General features: G+C 43.4%; 1 protein-coding gene across 2 annotated transcripts in view; it reads right to left on the bottom strand.

Moving 5' to 3' along the window:
- The window catches only part of TRHDE (thyrotropin releasing hormone degrading enzyme), a 204,082-nt gene extending 183,245 nt beyond the window's left edge, over positions 1–20,837 (bottom strand). For both annotated transcript variants that reach the window (XM_035128521.3, XM_088651943.1), the window contains exons 1-2: positions 19,768–20,837; positions 11,656–11,929 (exon numbers count right to left, since the gene is read on the bottom strand). In XM_035128521.3, the coding sequence (XP_034984412.3) occupies positions 11,656–11,929; positions 19,768–20,600 (1,107 nt within the window). In that variant the 5' untranslated portion in view covers positions 20,601–20,837. The remainder of the gene's footprint in view (positions 1–11,655; positions 11,930–19,767) is intronic.
- Positions 20,838–21,070: the final 233 nt, after the last annotated feature.

Here is a 21,070-nt window from a genome sequence, read left to right as displayed (position 1 = left end):
CCCATTCTTAAATCATTGCCTAAAACCTCTGTTGGTTAGAGTATAGAGCGTCTCCACCCCCATCGTTCTGCCCAGACACTGGGGTCCAGCTCCAAGGTCCTTCTGGCAGTTCCCTCAGTGCAAGAAGCCAAGTTACAGGGAACCAGGCAGAGGGCCTTCTTGGTAGTGGCGCCCGCCCTGTGGAACGCCTTCCCATCAGATGTCAAAGAAATAAACAACTATCTGATGTTTAGAAGGCATCTGAAGGCAGTCCTGTTTAGGGAAGTTTTTAATTACTGATGTTTTAATGTATTTTTAATCTGTTGGAAGCTGCCCAGAGTGGCTGTTGAAACTAAGCCAGATGGGCAGGGTACAATGATGATGATGATGATGATGATGATGATGATGCCAAAGCTGACATTTCGATCCCCGTAAGGAACAGCTGCATATTCCTGATCCTCAGGGTCCCTTCCAACTCAACAATTTCTATGATCCTGAGGGATAGCATCCAAACATCCAGTTTTACTGTGTGATGAAATGATTATCACATGATTAAGATCATGATTAAGATAATGTGCAGGGTTGGTGCAAGGCATTTTGCTGCCTGAACTAAAGGAGTCCTCTCCCAATTTCACAGAAAGAAGATAACCGGGCTGGCAACAGAACAATATCTGCCACATCTGAGGGCAGCAGGGAAGCTTGCAGGAGAGTGGCAAACACAGCCCTGTCCTCCAGCCCCCTTACTACCACTCTCCAACCCCCAGCATCCGCTGCTGAGGCAGTTGCCTCACTTTGTCTAATGGTAGGACCAGCCCTGATAGTGTATGAAGTAGTCTTTACTTAAGGCAGATTGAAAAATCCAGTTCTTCTCTGTGCATTTGCCGCTTTCCATGCTTACAACTGCTTGCAGAGGTGAAGGATTTAAATGTGGCACCTCTTTTCATTAAATGCCATTCTATTCACAGAGCAGCAGAGAATTTATGATAATAAATGTATGCCTTTAAATACTGTGTGTACCACAACTGCTGACTGAGGAGTTCCCACCCACCCCCCCAAAAGAGTAAGCACTATGTATGTACAGTATTTTCCTAGTCCATTCAGCTTGCAAATTCAAACAGAGATGAATAACAATAGGCTGTATGTTTGCAATTCATGGGTTTTAGACTATTCTGTGAATTTGTTTGCAAGTCTGATATTGTTTGTTGTTAATACACACCCACCTTATTATTATTTTTTAAGTACTCAATGCACTAAGATACATTGTTTTTTGCTTACTCAAACTTGTACTGGTTCCATCCAAAGACTAAGGTAAAGGTAAAGGGACCCCTGACCATTAGGCCCAGTCGTGACCGACTCTGGGGTTGCGCGCTCATCTCGCATTATTGGCCGAGGGAGCCGGCGTATAGCTTCCAGGTCATGTGGCCAGCATGACAAAGCCGCTTCTGGCAAACCAGAGCAGCACATGGAAACGCCGTTTACCTTCCTGCTGTAGCGGTTCCTATTTATCTACTTGCATTTTGACGTGCTTTCGAACTGCTAGGTTGGCAGGAGCTGGGACCAAGCAACGGGAGCTCACCCCGTTTCAGGGATTCGAACCGCCGACCTTCTGATCAGCAAGCCCTAGGCTCAGTGGTTTAACCACAGCGCCACGGGTCCCCCATCCAAAGACTAGGGGCGAGTAAATAAAATAGAATACAGTTACAACAAGACACTTTTCATCATTCTGAAATGTAACTTTTAAAAACCCCTGCCACTCTGCTGGCAGCCTCAACCAGCTTAATCACTTACCTTAATAGGTCCAGCACAAGTAAGCTTCTACCCTGGGGCATTTCAAAAATCATGCTTGGCAAAGCACAACGCCTAGCATCATACAGGTCCAGAATACTTCCCCGAGTCAGATTAATACAATTCATTTTATATTATCTATACAAATATGCACCCTTTCATATTATGCTTATTATATACATATACACACAATGTTCAGTTCAAACTGTGTGGCTGTTTTCAGGGAAGGGTTTAAAAAGGAAAAAAGGAAACCTATATTGCCGATGTCCTACTGCGTTTCTCTACAGCAATGCATTGACTCACCCATGAAAACATTACAGCATTATTTATTTATTATTATTATTGAAGCAGTGACTAACTGACAGAGAAGGTGTTTTTAGGATTTTAAATAGCCCAGCTGTGAACAGCAAGGACTTAAGGTGGAGCCCACTTATTGCTTACTTGTAATATGAATTTTAACTAACTTCATTTTTATATTACAGGAAAATTAATAGCAGGATGACATATTGCACAGATACGGAATTATGTTTGTGGAAGCCACTGCCAAGCAGCTAGTGACTGACACTCTAGCCAGAGCAGCGACAGGGTTTCTTCTTAATATTTCATTCCACTTGCATTATTTGTGGATTACACTACATACGGGCTCCCTCCTTAATGGCACATTTCATATGGAGACTGGGTAGTCATATAAAAGGGAAGAGGACATGCATACATTCTATAATGGTCTCTTCTCAAAGTTCCTCTTTCCGAACTAAGAAATTTAATTGACAAGTGATATGCCCTGCTGATGCTTTGAGGGTGGCATTTCCAAGAAGAGAGTGAAGTACTCCATTAACAGTTAAAACCAAAAAAGTTGAAATGCATAGCAACATTTCTTTTGGAATTTGCAACCATGTGCAAAGCCCCTACATCCAGTGTTAGAAATTAGGCAGGTGCCAGGCGCGGTTTTGCGACTGGCACCGATCCAATTGCGACCATGTGGAGATCTATGGATGCCAAGTTGGTGATCGGGGAAAGCAAAATGTCCCTTAGAGTAGGGTCTGAAATATTTTCTGTGAAGCTTGAATTTGTTTTATTTTGGATTTTTTTATTGGATATGTTAATGTGTTGTAAACTGCTTTGAAATTTGTTTGTTTTTAAATATAAAGCAGAACAGGAATGATGATGATGATGATATTCCACTGTAAAATAACAAACAAAAAGAGGCTCCTAGACATTCCATTGTGGTGACCGCAACCTATGTTTAAGGTGCCATTTATCAATTATATTACATAACTGAGTTTCTAGCACTGCTTAAAAAGGTAAAGGACTCCTGACAGTTAAGTCCAGTCGCAAACGACTCTGGGGTTGCAGCGCCCATCTTGCTTTACAGGCCAAGGGAGCCGGCGTTTGTCCGCAGACAGTTTTTCCGGGTCATGTGGCCAGCATGATTAAGCCACTTTTGGAAAACTAGAGCAGCACACAGAAAGGTCGTTTTCCTTCCCGCCAGAGCGGTACCTATTTATCTACTTGCACTTTGATGTGCTTTCGAACTGCTAGGTTGGCAGGAGCTGGGACCGAACAATGGGAGCTCACTCCATCGTGGGGATTCGAACCGCCGACCTTCCAATCGGCAAGCCCAAGGCTCAGTGGTTTACACCACAGCGCTGCCTACTCTACAGCTCACGTAGCAAATTCCTGACAGCCCTTCTTTACAAAAAAGTCCTCAGTTGAAGGAGACTCACATTTGAAAGGAACAAGGGCGAAAGGGAGTACCTGAACATTCCCCTGCCAGTCATTTTGCTCTAACAACTCTTAGACATCTCAGCTGAATTACCCACGGGTAGCCAAACACATTGGGGCCTGTGAGAGCCAGTGTGATGTAGTGGTTAAGAGCGGTAGACTCGTAATCTGGGGAACCGGGTTCGCGTCTCCGCTCCTCCACATGCAGCTGCTGGGTGACCTTGGGCTAGTCACACTTCTTTGAAGTCTCTCAGCCCCACCCACCTCACAGGACGTTTGTTTTGGGGAAGGGAGGGAAAGGAGAATGTTAGCCGCTTTGAGACTCCTTCGGGTAGTGATAAAGCGGGTTATCAAATCCAAATAAAGGTAAAGGGACCCCTGACCATTAGGTCCAGTCATGACCGACTCTGGGGTTGCGCGCTCATCTCGCATTATTGGCCGAGGGAGCCGGCGTATAGCTTCCAGGTCCTGTGGCCAGCATGACAAAGCCGCTTCTGGCAAACCAGAGCAGCACATGGAAACGCTGTTTACCTTCCCGCTGTAGCGGTTCCTATTTATCTACTTGCATTTTGACGTGCTTTCGAACTGCTAGGTTGGCAGGAGCTGGGACCAAGCAACGGGAGCTCACCCCGTCACAGGGATTCGAACCGCCGACCTTCTGATCAGCAAGCCCTAGGCTCAGTGGTTTAACCACAGCGCCACCTGGGTCCCTTTCTCTTCTTTACCTTACCAAAAAAAAATTAGTTTTCAAGCTCTATGAGAATAAAATGGCAAGGGTCTATGCCTAGCAACTTGGCACACACACACCCCTCATAAGAGCTCATGCTATTATTCCAAGCCTGGATAATGGTAGGAACTATTTTCAGGTCTCGTGCTAAGCCTTGGGGAGGTTTAAAAAGCTGCAAAACATTCCACTGCTTTCTGAGCCTCTCCAAAGTTCAACAGAAATACTTCCAAATTAAACAAAGGATGCCTTCTCTGTGGAACTTAAACTGTGGATATTTCTAAACTATTATTTCAGTTTCAGTAACACTTTGTAAAAATGGATGTTACAGCCACCTGACATAGTTGTGGGAGGCATGGATGTGGGAAGGATGCTTCCAGATCTGCTTGATCAGGAGCTCTAACAAAGAAAAGTCTAAAAATAATGTGAAAAACAACAATACCATGCATACCACACTATCACTTTCCATGTGCATAAAACTGCAGAAAGGGACTTCTCCATCATTTCCCCTACCTATTTATACCATGCACACACACTAATACAAGACTTTTCCAGGCAGGTTGTCGGGGGTTATCCAGTTTTATCCTTATAATGACCCTATGACAGGCATCCCCAAACGGCGGCCCTCCAGATGTTTTGGCCTACAACTCCCATGATCCCTAGCTAACAGGACCAGTGGTCGGGGAAGATGGGAATTGTAGTCCAAAACATCTGGAGGGCCAAAGTTTGGGGATGCCTGCCCTATGAGATAGATGAGGGTGAATGAGAGCAACTTGCCCAAAGGACTCCGCTGAGCTCTATAGCTGGGTGGTAATCTGATCCCAAGTTTCCCTGGCCAAAGCCCAACACTTTTATTTACAACTACCCATTGGTCTTGTGGAAGATTCCACACACACCCGTGATCCAGTTGTTCACAATGTTGGGTTCTACTGAACTAAGTGCATGCATTAAAAGTAAAACTATTTAGTACATCTAGTCAGCAATTTCTACTGAGCAACAGTTCTACTCCTTAGGGGATTTTAGGTGACCTAGAACATAGTCAAAAACTGTACACTGCAGCAAAACATGGATAAGTAAGGGTGGCTATTAGAAAGCTGGCTTTGTATCAAAGTGCAAAGGAAGTTTGTGATTTTTTAATGACTTCAGAGCTTACCGAAGTACCAGAATGACAGTAACCAGTGTCTAGAATTCTTTATGTATTTACAAAGGCAGCCATGAACTGTGTGCTACCTCCACTGAAATACCCCACCCAGAATAGTAAGTGGCCACTTATCTGCTGCAACACGTAGACCTGCTTGAATCTCTATGAATATTCATTCTCATTTCAGATTAATTTACTACGCCACTGTCCATCCCTTTTGTGTTTGCCTCCTAGAAAAATCATATAGCAAGTACATTTTTACTGATGAAAATAACTACGGAAGCCAAATTCCTGCACTACATGAATGCATGATTTATCAGAGCACTCAGTATTACACAACACAGAGCTCTGCAATCAGCCCCAAAATGCAGAATAATTGTTGAGTAAATCTAAATAACAAATGAACTGGAAAAAAAATTGTGAAAGGCTTACAAATTCTCCAGGAGTAGAACAGAGGTTAAATTAGCTGTTCAGTTCCAATTATTCCTCTAGAATTTAAGTATCCAAAGCAAACTAGGAGTAGTTTTTACTCCTAGACTGGAATGATATTTCAGTATTTTAAATTATCTTAGCACAGAGTATCATAGTCTAAAGTCTTTGCATTACGTAACTACTATGGAGAATAGAAATTTACTTTCCATTTGGGGTTTTTAATTCAATGCAAAAAAAAAAATAGCATAGCATGTATGATAAAAAAACATCACTAGTTTCAAAAGGGTTGGACTGGAAAAGTTTGAGTCAATCTTTCTCCCTGTACTGAAGCCACAGCAATTATGAAGGCTGGAGAAATATGTGCTGCCCAAGGGTCTGTAAGTGTGGGGTGGGAAGACGGTCCAGAGTTCCTAACAGGATTCATCAATATGGGACCCATGGGTGCCATTGAACAAAGGGGCTTGATTCGCCGGATTAGGAGCCCTAATTGCCACAGGTGGCAGCCGTGCAGATATCCAGCCCCACCTGGTTGAGGCAGGTACAAATAATGAAGGGCAATGTGGTCAGGAGGAAGGTGATGATGGACCAAATACTGCTGAGGCTTCCCACAGTTGGATCTGGTGGTGTATGTGGGTGAAGATCTGGTGGAGGGGAATTGTTACTTTGAAATTGTTCCTTTAGGGTTATTTCTTGGTGGTGAAGGGCTTTGTATTACTGTGATAAAAAGGTTGAAGGAGGTTCATTACTGTGTAAGAAGGTTGAAGGAGGTTTACTGTTTGAGAGGTTTTGTTTTTGTTACTGTTTAATGAGTTTGTCCTATTCTGTTGGAATAATAACATCTTTCCCCTCATATATTGACTACCAAAGATACTTCAAAGAACCTGCAGAGTTCATTGGCAAAACGCTCTCCTGGACAGGGGTTACAAATTCTGAGTGTTGCTTTTTTAAAAAAGTTGGGTCTCTAGCCCCCCTAGAAAGAAAGTTATGAAGCAAAATGCACAACTACTCCTCTAAGAAATTTCTGTGAACTGAGCCCCTGCCCTAGAACAGCATCCTAAGAGTCAAGTGTGGCACTATCACCCTAACACTGGCATGCAGTTGCCCTACAAAACAGATATACATAGCTGCCAAGTCTCCCGTTTTTCGTGGGAAACCCCCGTATTTTAAACCGTTTCCCGCTGGCAGCCCAGATTGGGGGAAAAACCCGTAAATCCCCCGGATTTCCAACCTGCCAGGGAGGCTCCATTTTGGGTGCCGGCGCCGCTCGATTTCCGGTGCCCAGACATGGGTAGTGCGGCACCGAACGTCTCTTCTACGCATGTCCGGACATGCGTAGAAGCGACTTCCTGTGCCACTCCGCCCATGCCTGGGCACTGGAAATTGGGCGGCGCCAGCACCGGAAGTAGCTTCTACGCATGTCCAGACATGCGTAGAAGCAACTTCTGGTGCCGCGCTGCTGCTGATCCCACATTTTTCAGCGACAGACTTGGCAGCTATGGATATAGCAAGGGAGTTGCAGGGTATCTTGGAGCCAAGGGGAACAGAGATGAGGAATTTTTCTTCTTCATGCCTCCAAAAGGATGCCCCTTGGCTGCTGTACACATACTGTGCCAGCCTGTGTGCAAGCTTGATACATGTAAACTGACTAACAGCAATACCAAACAGCACTAGGGATTTATTTTCCCCTTTCTCTCTCTCCAGTATCTTGTAATTTTCTCCTTTCCGATGAAGCCTGAAAGAACCACTTAGTTGAAGTGGCATGCTGTGTAGAGTAAGCATGCCAAAGTGACAAAGTTTCCTCTTGGCTGTGCTCAGCTAACCAGCCTGGAATCATGTTCAGATTAACCATCCTATTGGAGTTCAGGAGTTTTGTCCCATAGCAAGATTAGCTAGTGGTGGGGCGTTAAGTAAGGTGCAAAAGAAAGAAGAAAGCATGGCTTTCCCTTCAAGATGCCAGGTCATTTCCTTGAGCTTTCTAGGATGTTCTCTGCTATATTATTAGTATTAGTATTACTTATAGCACGATGATGGCAAGTATTACTACTCTTTCAATTGGGTAGCTATTTAGGAGACAGAGCACCTTAACCATCTCTTCTCCCACTTCGTGGCACACTTCAATCAAAATAAAATATATGTTAAAGATGTGTTCTGGTGTATTGAATGTCCTGATTAAAGAACGACAGGTTTGAGTCTGTGACTTAAATGTCTTTAAATCATTAGCCTATCTGCAGAGGGCAGCTATGTTCTGGACTCCTCTTCTATAGTTATTATTTATTGAATTTATATAGTTAAGTTCTAAATGGCAGCCAAATACTAAACACTGGCTCTAACTTGTAATAGTACCCATACCATTCAACATAAGAAGAGTACTAAAAGGTAAAGGGACCCCTGACCATTAGGTCCAGTCGTGACCGACTCTGGGGTTGCGCGCTCATCTCGCATTATTGGCCGAGGGAGCCGGCGTATAGCTTCCAGGTCATGTGGCCAGCATGACAAAGCCGCTTCTGGAAAACCAGAGCAGCACATGGAAACGCCGTTTACCTTCCCGCTGTAGCGGTTCCTATTTATCTACTTGCATTTTGACGTGCTTTCGAACTGCTAGGTTGGCAGGAGCTGGGACCAAGCAACGGGAGCTCACCCCGTCACAGGGATTCGAACTGCCGACCTTCTGATCAGCAAGCCCTAGGCTCAGTGGTTTAACCCACAGAGCCACCTGGGTCAAGAAGAGTACTACCCACTTGCAAATCCAACAGCCTGATCTTCTGGCCTATGGAAGTATGTACAACTTCGTCACCTAGAAGTGAGTGCAGTCCACAGCATTGCATACCCTTAAATGGTGGGGCAGTAAATTGCAGCTCTCCTTCCACACATCCTTTTATCCATCCTATATAATATGTTACATGCACCTGCAGTGGAAACTGCAATATTTCAATACGCTGGCAGCATACAGAATGGTTGTACCTGGCATTTTTGTTTTATATAAAACTTCTATGACACAAAGATGGTTAATGATGAGCTTTGTTAATCCACAATATTTTTACAATGCTCTCACAAATTAATGTGCTTGTGCATCACTGCTCTTTACTTCATGGAATTTGAGACCTATTCAAGTGCAAGTCATCAGCTCTTATTTAGACGCAGGTAAAAAGAGAACCTTTGCTATAGCAAGCAGCAAGAGCCCTTGACTGTTACAGCAGAAATGCTTTGTTTTCCCCTGACCAAATCACTTAAGTACTTCTTAGCCATTACAAGTATGATGTACTACAATTAAGAAAAAGATCTTTTGAAGGTAGAGGTTAATTTAATGAGGCCGCCAAGTCATTTCAGTGTAGCCACAGAACACAGCCTAAAAAAATAGCATGGCTGGTTATTGCTGTTTTTGGACTATCTTGACTTGCCGCTCAATACAGCTGAAATTGAGTTAGTAAGTAAAGTGCCAAGATGGTTATGATATGGACCTCAGCTACAGCCCAGTGTGAAAGCTAAGGCATAAGTAGCAGAATCTTTAGGTTACAATGCATTTCTCCAGGGAGAGAAGACAAAATACATCGTTCAAACTAGCAGCCAAGCAAATTATAATGCACTTAAAGCTGGTTTTGATATGCAGCCCAACAAACAGAAGACTGAAATCCTACACACATTTACTACTACTATCATTTATTCTTTATTACCTGCCCTTCACCGCAATGTTCTACAGAGGGGCTGTGCTACATGTTTAGGAAAAGCTCTACCCTCAGATCCTGACTATCTGCTTTTATAGAACACCCACACCAAAGGACAAAACACTCCAGAGTTCATTACTTTTAAAAAAATAATATCACACAAACACTGGATATTTTTCACAGGCGTGCAGAAGATGCTTTCCACCTCTTTGGCCCAAGTCACAATTTGCAATTCTAACACAAATATGTTTTGTTGTGTGGATTAAGCTTGGTGCAAAGGAAAAAATCCCTCCTCCCTGCTAAGGCGTTAGAAAGAAATGAGAGTTCGCAGAAATGTTTGGCTTATTACACAGTTCTGCACATGAGATTTTTAAAACGAAACAAACTGACGTAAACAGTTTTGTTTCTTCTCTCACACACAGCAACTCCTGGCAATAAGCCTAAGCCACATTCCAGGATAACCAAACATTTCCTTCAATGTAGAGAACCAAGTGAAGGGTGTCTGTGGATAAACCATTCAGTACTTACAAGTCGTCTTTAAAAGTAAAGTAAGAGCCGCCTGATAGATCAGGCCAATGGCCCGTCTAGTCCAGCATCTTGTTCTCACCATGGCCAACCAGAGACCTGTAGGATACCTGCAAGCAGGACTCTAGCATAATAGCACTCTCCCCTCCTGCAGTTCCATTCAGAAGCATATGGCCTCCAAAAAGAAATGCTTTTGCAGAACCTTGTGCGTGACACCTTTAAACCATTACAAAGTCACTCCCTAATGATCCAAAATCACAGCTGAAAATCCCTTCAAGATTTTACATTATGACTATGCATAGCCCTATAGATATGGGTTATATTCAAAGTAGCACTAAGTACCTCCTTGCGTAAGCAGAGCAACTTCTGCTTCTGCAACAGGGGCTCTCTCCCCTCTCCTCCCTCCACTTACCCGCTAAATCTGTTCTGGGTTTTCCCCCAAACAGAGCAAGTGAGAAGGGAGGGAGGGAGGGAGGTCTAAATGACCAAGCAGAAGTTGTTCCACAGTTATTCCCATAGTAACTGAGAGTTGTCCTATTCAGAGTACACCCACTGATGTAAATAGATATGACTAACTTAGGCTCATTCATTTCGATAGGTCTGCTCTTTTGTAGGACTTGGCTCACTACAGCCCTGAGAAAGAATCAATGGCAACTTCATTTTGCAAAAGGAATGCTAGTTATTGTTCCTGATAATAATTACTTTTAAGCCAATGATCTGCTTAGCAAAAAATGGAGCCGGTCAATGAACTACAAGCAACAGCTACTATGCCGCTCACTGTCATCTTCTTGCTATCACACACACACATGAGTTGCAATATGCTGCCTACATGCTTAGTGGTGGTCTAGCATCACAATGCTCTTGGCGTATGTGAATTCTCAGAAAACAGGCTGGAGTTATACTATGCCCACAGGATATTTGGTAACTAAGTGCTACTTCACAGGTCACAGAAACCAGCAAGTCATGCCTTTCTTTCACCATGTGTACATACCACACGGAGCCACAATTAGCCCTGAGACTGGATCCACACACAATGTACATGTAGAATGCACACAGAAAAGAAAACCCAAACTTATAGCATTCTCTCAAGTAATCAACTGTACTGAAACTACGCTTGAAATATATACACTAACTCAGTGATGGCCAAACTTAGCCCTCCGGCTGTTTTGGGGCTACAATTCCCATCATCCCTGACCACTGGTCCTGTTAGCTAGGGATGGTGGGAGTTGTAGTCCCAAAACAGCTGGAGGGCCAAGTTTGGCCATCACTGCACTAACTGATAGTATGTGAAGCAGCTCCAAAGAGAGATGCCTGAATGTATTTATGTAAAAAGCATTGTTTCCTTGTAAAAGAAAAAATCATTGCCACGAACTCAAGGGAGAAAAAAACATGCACTTTAACACTTCTAAGAGAGACAAAGCCCTCTCACAAACATCTGTATAACCTTTGTTCATACATGGAAGCAGCAATGAAAAGTGAAGGCAGATATTAATAGCCTGATCCTTGGCTCTTTCTGCTTGTACTGTAACAGATTCACCAGGAAGCAGAAAGGACATTAAATGTAATAGATAATGAATATGCAAGCATTTTTTGTGGGCATGTCATTTCCCTCCCCCCCTTCAAACAAGGAAGGTTTTTCAATAAATATATGTAAGCTGATTAATAAAATAAAATAAAATACTTACCAAAACTCCATTCTTTGTGGTAGTCTCACGGTAGGTAAAGTTGCAAACAGCCCAGGCTAGGTAATATGTGGACATGAGCGGAGTCTGTGAAAAGTGATCCGTAACCCATCCATCTTCTTCAAAAACAGAAGTTTCCACAGGCATATTGGACAAAGATAAATAGGTTGCTTGATGTTTGATGCTGATTTTGAACGTGGCCTTGTAGATAGGCTCATCAAAGCAAGGAAAGGCTTTTCTGGCATGGGTAGGAGAAAACTGTGTAACTGCAAGAAACCTGAAGACAAAAAAGATGAAAGAAACACTGGTTTCTATTCAGATCTTAATGCAAAGATAGCTGGTAAAATAGTGAAATGTACCAGGTTTTTTTGGGGGGGGGGGGGTTGCAGTGTGATATACGGTACAAAATAAAGTCGCCATGAAGCATTCCCCAACATTGTTAGTTTTATTTTCAGCTAAATTCTTCTGCTCACTTCAGTCTGCAAGGAGCAACCCTTGAGAAAGGATGCTGGCATTAAATAAGTACTGAAGCACCAGATATAGTATTTATTTATTTATGTTGACATTTAAACCTCAAACCAACAGAACATCAGCCAGTATTAACCCCTACAAAGTAAAACAAATAACTACTGTTGCGTCAGTGATTTAATTACCCTCAGGGAAATCTCTAGGGCCTTCAGCACTGACAGCATTCACTGGCTTCTTAGGGCCATATATAAAGTGTTCTTGCTCAAGGATGCTTTGGAGAGCCATTATTTCCAAAAGTTGATGATACCTGTAAATCTCAGTAACACCTTCCCAAGCAATTGAATATAGCGACAAAGTTGTGTACTGCAGGTAATGAAAGTATCCAAAGCAAATATCTGAACCAGCAGCAGATTGACATGATTGCATACAAATCCATTTTATTTCAGAATACGTTTCCACGAAGGGGGAGGGGAGAGAAATGCTTTAACGTTTTAAGTGCAAATTCTTACGTAATCTGCTTCTGCAGTCTCACTATCAGAGGAGGCGGGTGAAGGAGTCGTAAAAGCCTGTTGCAGCTGAACTCTCCCTTTCCCCCTGCCCCTGGGCCTATCTACCTTCCCTGGGAAGGACCCTGAAGATTTGTGTTTACTGTGGGTTTTAAAAAATGTATTTTGTTATTAGAAAAGCACCTTGGGAATATCTATATCCTGAAAGATGAGATGTAAATAATTGCAATCAATAAGTTATTTTTTAATTCATTACTATTGCAGAGTTGAATTGCAGAATGGGACAAATCATGACTCTACCATTAACAATTCCCTGATACTGCTACCATGAATAAAATAAAGCTCCTTTAAGAAAAAATGAGGGCAGTTATATAAAATTATTGACCCAGTTCAAACACAATGCTAAATGTAAGAAAATGACCAGCAGCAAACCTCAGGCTTACACACACACCCCTTAAATGTTTCTACTTTAGAATAAACTGCAGTTTCCTATTATGTCTGAACTCAGGAAATTGTGGGTTATTCTAAATGTGGTTCACTCATACAAATCAAGATGAAGTGCTCATTTCAGACCCTAGTTTGTTAACTAACCAGAAACAGACGAAACCACAATTCCCAAATTCAGATATACAGTCATACCTTGGTTTTCGAACAGCTTAGTTCTTGAACGTTTTGGATCCCGAATGTCACAAACCCGGAAGTGAGTGTTCCAGTTTGCGAACTTCCAGAGCTTTCTGCAGCCAAACTGAAGCCATGCTTTGGTTTCCGAACGTTTTGGAAGTCAAACGGACTTCCAGAATGGATTCCATTCTACTTCCTGTACAACTGTACAGTGGAACCTCGAGCTGCGGATGTAATCCGTCCCGGAGGCATGTCTGCAACTCGAAGCGTTCGCATCCAGAAGCGCTGCATCTGCAAGCGCGGCACAATTTAGCGCTTCTGCACATGCGCAAGCGGCAAAACCCGGAAGTAACCATTCCGGTACTTCTGGGTTGCCGTGGGACACAACTTGAAAAGATGTAACCTGAAGCGGATGCAGCATGAGGTATGATGACTGTAATGGAGAACTGTGGTTTATTCAGCACCAACAGTGGAAGTGACCAATGCCATCCTCTCATGTGTGAGAGGGAATGTCCATGTCATTATGTGAACACTGAAGGTATTATCTTTCTATGCAAAAGTATGGGAAACGTGGACATGGCTATCAGTATCACAGCACTCTGACCATGATTAAAATATGGTTAGGGATACTGACTTGCTCAAGATCACCTTCTAGTCCTCTGCCATTCTCTTACTTTTTCTTCCTGGATGACTTAGATATAAAAGACACACTGTGTCTGAGTTCAGTGTCCCTCATCCTTAAATCTGAATGTCTGACAGGCAAAAAGCATTTATCTTACTTTACTCTTTTGAACACTGTAATTTGCATTGAAGTGCATTGAAGGCAGTATTCCATTTGCAATATTCTATCGCTGTCTTAAATTAACAAGATACTATACTCTTAATTGTTAGTTTTCAAGCAAATGCATTTCCTATTTGAACTACGAAGTTTCACAAGGTGAAAAGCCTCTGTTAAAACCAGTTTTATTCTCAACATCTGAAAGGGCTTTCCACACTTCCACTTCCCTTGTCACACACGCACACACACACACACACCCAGGAAAACCTGTTCTCTACTGCTGAATTGGAGCAAACATCCATTGGGTTTGCTCTGGATTGACCTTTGCTCTGATTTAGCACTAAAGAACAGGTTTTCCATGGAAAAACAGTGGGGCAATGGCAAAACTGCTTAGACCTGTGCATAACAAGCCTCAGGACAAGTGGGAAACAGCTTAGACCTGTGCTTTCTAGGCATGGGACAAGTGGAAATGTAGATGAGCCCTTAAATTACTCAGATTTCTGTTATCAGAATTTTGCTCTATCTATCAAAAACAGAACATTTGGGGTATGTATTAATAAACAGGCAAAGCAAACCTTTACCTAAAGGTTTCTAACCCTCTTGAACTATATTTTTGCAGGCCTTATCCAACTTTTCAGTACAGTATGTTTACTTGTTGACTATCAATCTCAAGTGAACATTCAGCGTCACTGGGAATTTAAACCACCCTTGTTTGGGTCCATTCACTAAGAAATCATTGGTAGAACTATTGTGATAAAAGCTAGCACTGCTAACGCTGTAATCCTAACCTGATTTAGCAGTTAGTCCCACTGAATTCAATAGGATCTACTTCTGAGTAGACATGCATAAGATTGAATGTCTAAGTTGTCTTTCACGATTAATTTTCATAAATACAGCAACATATGGTGGTAAAATGCACATTCTAAAATTGTTTCACATTTAATCTATTTGCAGTCTTAAAGGGAATGGAATCAATGGGCTTATGCCCAAACAGGCGTAAATGCAAATGTTTGACTTACTTTAAATCTACAGTAAGATATGAGACATGCTTTTTGTCTTTAATTATTTAGGACTGGAACCGAAGTTTAGCTAGCGATAAATTCAGTTTTATGAAAGTTCTTTAAATGCAATTTTCAGTCCTCAAAGCATTATACTAAAACACATGTGCCGGAGACCAATGATTTCTTTGCATTAACTTCCCGACAAGTAACAAATGTTTATGTCACATCTGTTACATTCATGAAAATGCAATACGATCTCATCTGCAACGTCTCAATACTGCGTGAAAGTAAAGGAGAAATAAAAAAAATCCACAGCTAGTGGGCACATTGGGGTTCTGAATACATGGTGACTTCAACAGGAGGTAATGTGCTCTGGGAGACATACTACAGGTCCTGACTATCAAAAAATCATTTATCAGAAAAGTACAATTAAATCATGCTGTAATCCTGCATGTGCAGTACAATCCTATGCATGCTTGCTCAGAAATAAATCCCACTGACTTCAACAGGACTTACTCCTGGATAAGTGTATACAGGATGGCAGTCTGTTGCTCACACATAAAAACTTACACACACATAAACTGATGACAGGATTTAATCTTAAATGTGTAATTATAGTTATAAAAGACTTGCAGGTTGGCTTCTTTGCGTACAGATGACTGTAATTTGCAACTATCTTAATTCTACCTCTTCTATTAAAAGGTAGACATGTTTTCTCAACAACTTATCCATTTTGACACCTTGGGGGATATGAGGGGGGCGGAAGGAAATCAAGCAGTTAGGATGGAAGGAAATGTTGTGTTCTAGCAACACAACCGTTATGTTCTAGCACAAGGGGGGGGGTGTCTCTGTGTGTGTGTGAATAAGCAATTCATTTTTCCACTAAAGGTGAAATAACCTGAGAGGCAAAAATTAGCATTTCTATGGTGCCATAGTCTTATAGAGAGATTTATGACTTTTGAGTATAAAATCAAGAGCTTCTGCTTTGCTTAAGGTGAGTGCTCTGCCCTACTTATGAAAAGGTTAGTAAAACTTTCCATGAAATTGCATTGTCCGGGCTCAGAGAATAAGATTGTTTGCTTCAAATGTACAAAATAAGTAAAATATGTTTCAATTCTGCCACATTGTAAAACTCTCAAAGCTTTACAATATGTTTCAGTCCTGCTACATTGTTAAACTCTCAAAGTTTTACAATGTTTCAAGTCTGCAGCATTAAAACTATCAAACAACTTAAGTAAACTTTTGTCTGTGTTGTTTTAGAATTCTGATTAATAATTTCGTCAACTATCTTATAACACCATAGCAGTTATTAAATAGTGTTAGCTTCAAACCATCTTGTGGCAAAGTACTATCGAGTTGCCACACTTTCTGGACATGTGGAACAGAATTCTAAATTATGGAGAAGGGCACAAGGAGAAGAGGACAGAGGACAGACAACAGACGACAGACGACAGAGGTGGTTGGACAGTGTTCTCGAAGCTACGAACATGAGTCTTACCAAACTGCAGGAGGCAGTGGAAGACAGGAGTGCCTGGTGTGCTCTGGTCCATGGGGTCACGAAGAGTCGGACACGACTAAACGACTAAACAACAACAGCAACAGCAACAACAACAACATAAAACTTCTCACATTTCAGAAAGGAAAACCATGCAGCAGGGAATTCTAATCCAAGTGAAAAAATGAACGGTATGTGAGTTGTCATGCTTTTAGTTAATTTATCTCTGTACACTGTAGAACTATTTTTTAATTATAATGTAAAGACTTTATGTTGTAAAATTTCTGCACTAAATATACTGATCTATTAAAACTTTGCTACATTTATTTTCTTCTTACTGTATTTCACAGTTAACCAAGATCTTTTTGTCAATCTGAAGATAATACAAGTAAATGTTTTATATCTTAGTGGTGGGGAGATATACTATTATGCTAATAGACCAGGCATGTCCAACAGGTAGATCGTGATCTACTGGTAGATCGTGAGGTGTTCCTGGTAGATCCTGGTAAATCTCTGGCCCCTCAGTGATCCCCTTACAAAAAACAAACAACAACAAAAAACCCCAACTTTGCCTTTCCTAAAAAAGCTCAACAACTTTGGGCAGCTCACTGCCAGTCTTTTTATGACAGTGGGTAGATCAGTGCCAGTTTTTTCATACTGTGGGTAGATCGCAGTCTATTGGGAGTTGGACGTCCCTGTAATAGACCAATGTGCTTCAAATCACTTAGAAAAGTTTCTGAGAAAGGCTGTTGATATTTTCCCCACTCTGATATTCATGCAATGAAAGATTCAACATAGTAGCACCTTCCCTGAAACTGAACTCTGCAAAGAAAACATTTTATATCAGCTATTATGGCGGATTAGACAAAATTCTAATGTGGACCATGATTATAACACTAAGTTTTTAAAATATATGTAATAACATTAGAATGCTTAAATATGAGGCTATTGGCATAATTGAGCTGAAAGAGAGTCTTTTTACGTTTTGGGTGCCAATTGCTTAAGTAAACCATTTGCTCAGCAGGGACTCTCAAAGAAATGATGAGGTTTACAGAATAAGATTCTGTGGCTGGATTTTTCAATGACAAGCAGTTTAAAAATAAATTCAGTATAGATCTCTGCTAACAAAGCTAGCAGGAAACCAGCCTTGCTTCCTTTAAACTAGAGCCTAGCTTTCAATGTTTGATTTGCTGCATGAATAAAAAACCCAAAGCCTGCACTTACACAGACGTTGTGTGTATGCAGTGTCTCACAACCAGAAGAGGCACAAAGCTCTCAGAGTTGCCTCAAATTCTATTAATAAAACACAGCCAGAAGGCAAACAGGTGAAAAGTCTCTTTAAGTCCCATTCTTATGAAAGGAAAACCAGTTCTATGAATTCTGTTTACATTTCTACAAATAATGTGAATCAGATCCATGTTACAATATCTGATTACATTCGGTTCTTAGTGTACATTACTATTTTGTTGGAGAGCTCAAGGTTGAAATATGCCTGTCCCTCTGTCTGTAGCATATGATGAAAAATTGCTGATTCATATGTATCTTTGATATGTAAGTTCATATAAGCAGAGGCAGATAAACACTTAAGGAACTTTAAAATGAAGACCCTAGGTTTCGTCTTAGTTGATAAAGGGGCAAAGCACCCATTTAACCCCGGCAGAGAAGCCCCAACTCCCTCTTCTCACTTGCAGACTTCTCTTGGGAGGGTGGGATCTGCACATGGCAGAGAAGCGACTGCCTTAACCCACCCTCTGCCAATGACTCTTCAGCTGAAGCTTCGATCTTCTGCTGCTGCTCACCCAGCCCCCACCTTGCAAACACAGGTTTCAAATGCCACATGTGCAGTCCCCCAGGGCTTCCTTAAACATGGCTGTACAATAACATAAAGTTGGCACCTAAGTTGTCAGGCTACTGCAGTGAACTGCTTTTAGAATCTCACACCCATCATGAAATGTATCTTCAATACACTATGGTCCAAGTAGCCTATTTTGTGGGAAGTCCCTCATTAGCAACTTAAAACTTTAAGTTCTCCAAATCTATCTTCTTTTTAGTATTTTTTTAAAAGCATTGTTCTTCCATTTTTATCAGTTTTTCTGTTTGTTGATTGTACTAATGAGAGAAAGTGAAGAGTGTCTATTTTGAGAGAGAGAAAATTAAGGGGATTAAATGTGGTGGGAAGAAATTACACTGGAGTGCAGGAGAAAGTGGCAAAGCTAGTCAAGTACCGATTTTCTAGAATCCTGAATGCCAGCTGCAAGGGGTTCTCAGGTTCTCTCAGTATCATATCATAGATGTTGCCCGGTGCCTAGACAAAATCAGCTTATGGGCTATATGAGTAGGTGATCCAAATGAGAAATCCTGCCTTTCATGCTTTTATAAAAGCCAGCGCCACCCACACCATGGGAGAATTAACTATGCAGGACTGCCTGCTTTTTATTCGTGGTTCTTCCCAGGGCAAGTCTCTCTGATGTGCTATGAATTCCTCTGCTCCGACATTGCCTTCCTGCGACACAAAAGCAGGTGCAGTGGCATGGGGACCCCAGCATGCAAAGGCAGGTGCAGAAGAATGAAAGGAGAACCCTGGTGGCCTTTCTATGCGATGCCCACATCCCAAGAGACCTTCTCTCTTTTTATCTCAGAATCAAAACATCTTAAAGGGCAGAAGTGTCAGCTGTGTAAGATCTATAACATAAAGAGTCCGGTAAGTCTATAAGGGAGATCCAACATTTTGCTCTTCCTGCCTCCGGACTGCAAGGTCCTAGCTTCCCACGACTATCTGCCTCTTCTCTGGCAAGAAAGTTAAGAGATATATACTTTAAAAGCCAGTTGATAGATAAATATCACATCTGTGGGATGAGTTTTAGATGCACATATAGGAACCCAACAAGCCTAAAAATGGAATGCGGGGAGGATAGCATTTAAGTTATGATGGGGAAAACTTTTGCAAAAGTATCCTTTTCTGAGATGCTCAGAAAATCCATTACCCAGGAACAGTCATAAGAAACTACTCTCTTAAATAAAGGGAGGGGGCTTTAATTGAAACTATGGATTGAAAATAAAGCTGTTGTGGATACCAGGAAAGAAAAGAAAAGGGGGAGGCTCCTATGGTTTCCATTTTTATAGGGAATACATCGGGGAACGGGGATATCCCTCATGGACAAATGGATTCGTGCGCTGAGTCAATACAGACAGAGAAATAGCGGTGGTAGGACCAGGGATCAAAGTGTGGGAGCGGGGGGTGTCTACCTTCTCTCGCCGTAGAGCACGTACGAGCTCCGGAAGAAGCCCAGCAGCTCGTTCTCGATGGGCGCGCTGTAGATGATCTTGAGGTTGTAACTTCTGTGCACCTCCAGGCTCCGGTTGAGGACGACCACGAAGACCTGCGTCTGCGGGTAGAGGAAGAAGCTGGAGACGCGCAAGGCTCCGGCCAGCCGGTCCTCGGCCACGCGGGCCGCCTCGACGTGCATGCGGTGCGCGTGCAGCACGATGTAGCGCGTGGCGTTGAGGCACTCCACCTGCACGTTGACCTCGCCGCTGAAGGTGAAGTTCTCCATGAAGACGCTCAGCATCAGGTTGTAGTGCAGGGGGCGCAAGTGCCCGGGCAGGCGCAGCTGCGTCCAGGGCGGCTGCTCCCGACGCCTCTGCCACTCCTCCTCCGCCTCTTCCCCTCCAGGCGCCTCCGATTCCACTCCTCCGCGGCCAGGGGGCTCCCCGGCGCTGGGATGGTTACGGCGGGCACTTCCTGCCGAGGCGGCGGCAGCTGCCGGGACGCTCCGGTTTCCCGCCCTGCCTGCTGGGCCGTCCGCGTCCCCGCTGCTGCTGCTGCTGCACTCCTCGATGCGCACGCTGAGCAGCACAGCGATCATGGTGACCACGAGCAGGGCCAGGATGGAGATGGCGAAGCCCAGCACGAGGCGCTTATGCACCGTGATGTGCCGCTCCGTGGTGCGCGGCCGCACGGTCGCCGCGTCCGCCCACTGGCCCGAGAGCCCCCTGCTGCCGTTCCTCAGCGCCGCGTCCTCCTCGATCATCATGGGCGTCAAGGAGAAGCTCGGCTCCCGCTTCTCAGCCAGGGACATCAGAGGAACCACAAAGACGGCTCCTCCTGCGCCGGGGCTGCCGCCGCCGCCGCCGCCCCCCACCGGGGCCGGGAAGGCATGGGAGAAACTCCCGAGGAGAGCAGCGAAGGCGGGAAAAAAGATTGAGAACCACCTCGGGAAGGGGAAAAAAGCTTGCCTGCCTGCTTGCTTGCTTGCCTGCCTGCCTGCCTGCCTGCCTGCCTGCCCTCCTGATATTTCTCTTTCCCCACCCCGCCTGCTCTCTCTCTCTCTTCTTCCTCCTCCTCCTTTTCTCGCTCGCTGTTGCCGCAGCCGCTGCGGGTGTCACTTTGCGAGGAGCCCCATCGCACTCCCTAAGAGCCGCCCCGGCGGCCGGGGGAAGCCTCCTCCTGGCGCCCCATGTGGGAGGAAGGCGGGAAAAGGGGGCGGGGGGAGGGGCCGCCGCCGGACCCCCCGCAGAGCGCGGATTGGGCAGCGCCAAGCTCCACTCT

Source organism: Zootoca vivipara, chromosome 9 (genome assembly GCF_965207765.1).
Source record: "Zootoca vivipara chromosome 9, rZooViv2.hap1.1, whole genome shotgun sequence".
In the NCBI taxonomy this organism is placed as follows: Eukaryota; Metazoa; Chordata; class Lepidosauria; order Squamata; family Lacertidae; genus Zootoca; species Zootoca vivipara.
The sequence above is the reverse complement of the archived record's forward strand: the minus strand, read 5'-3'. Positions and strand labels throughout refer to the sequence as shown.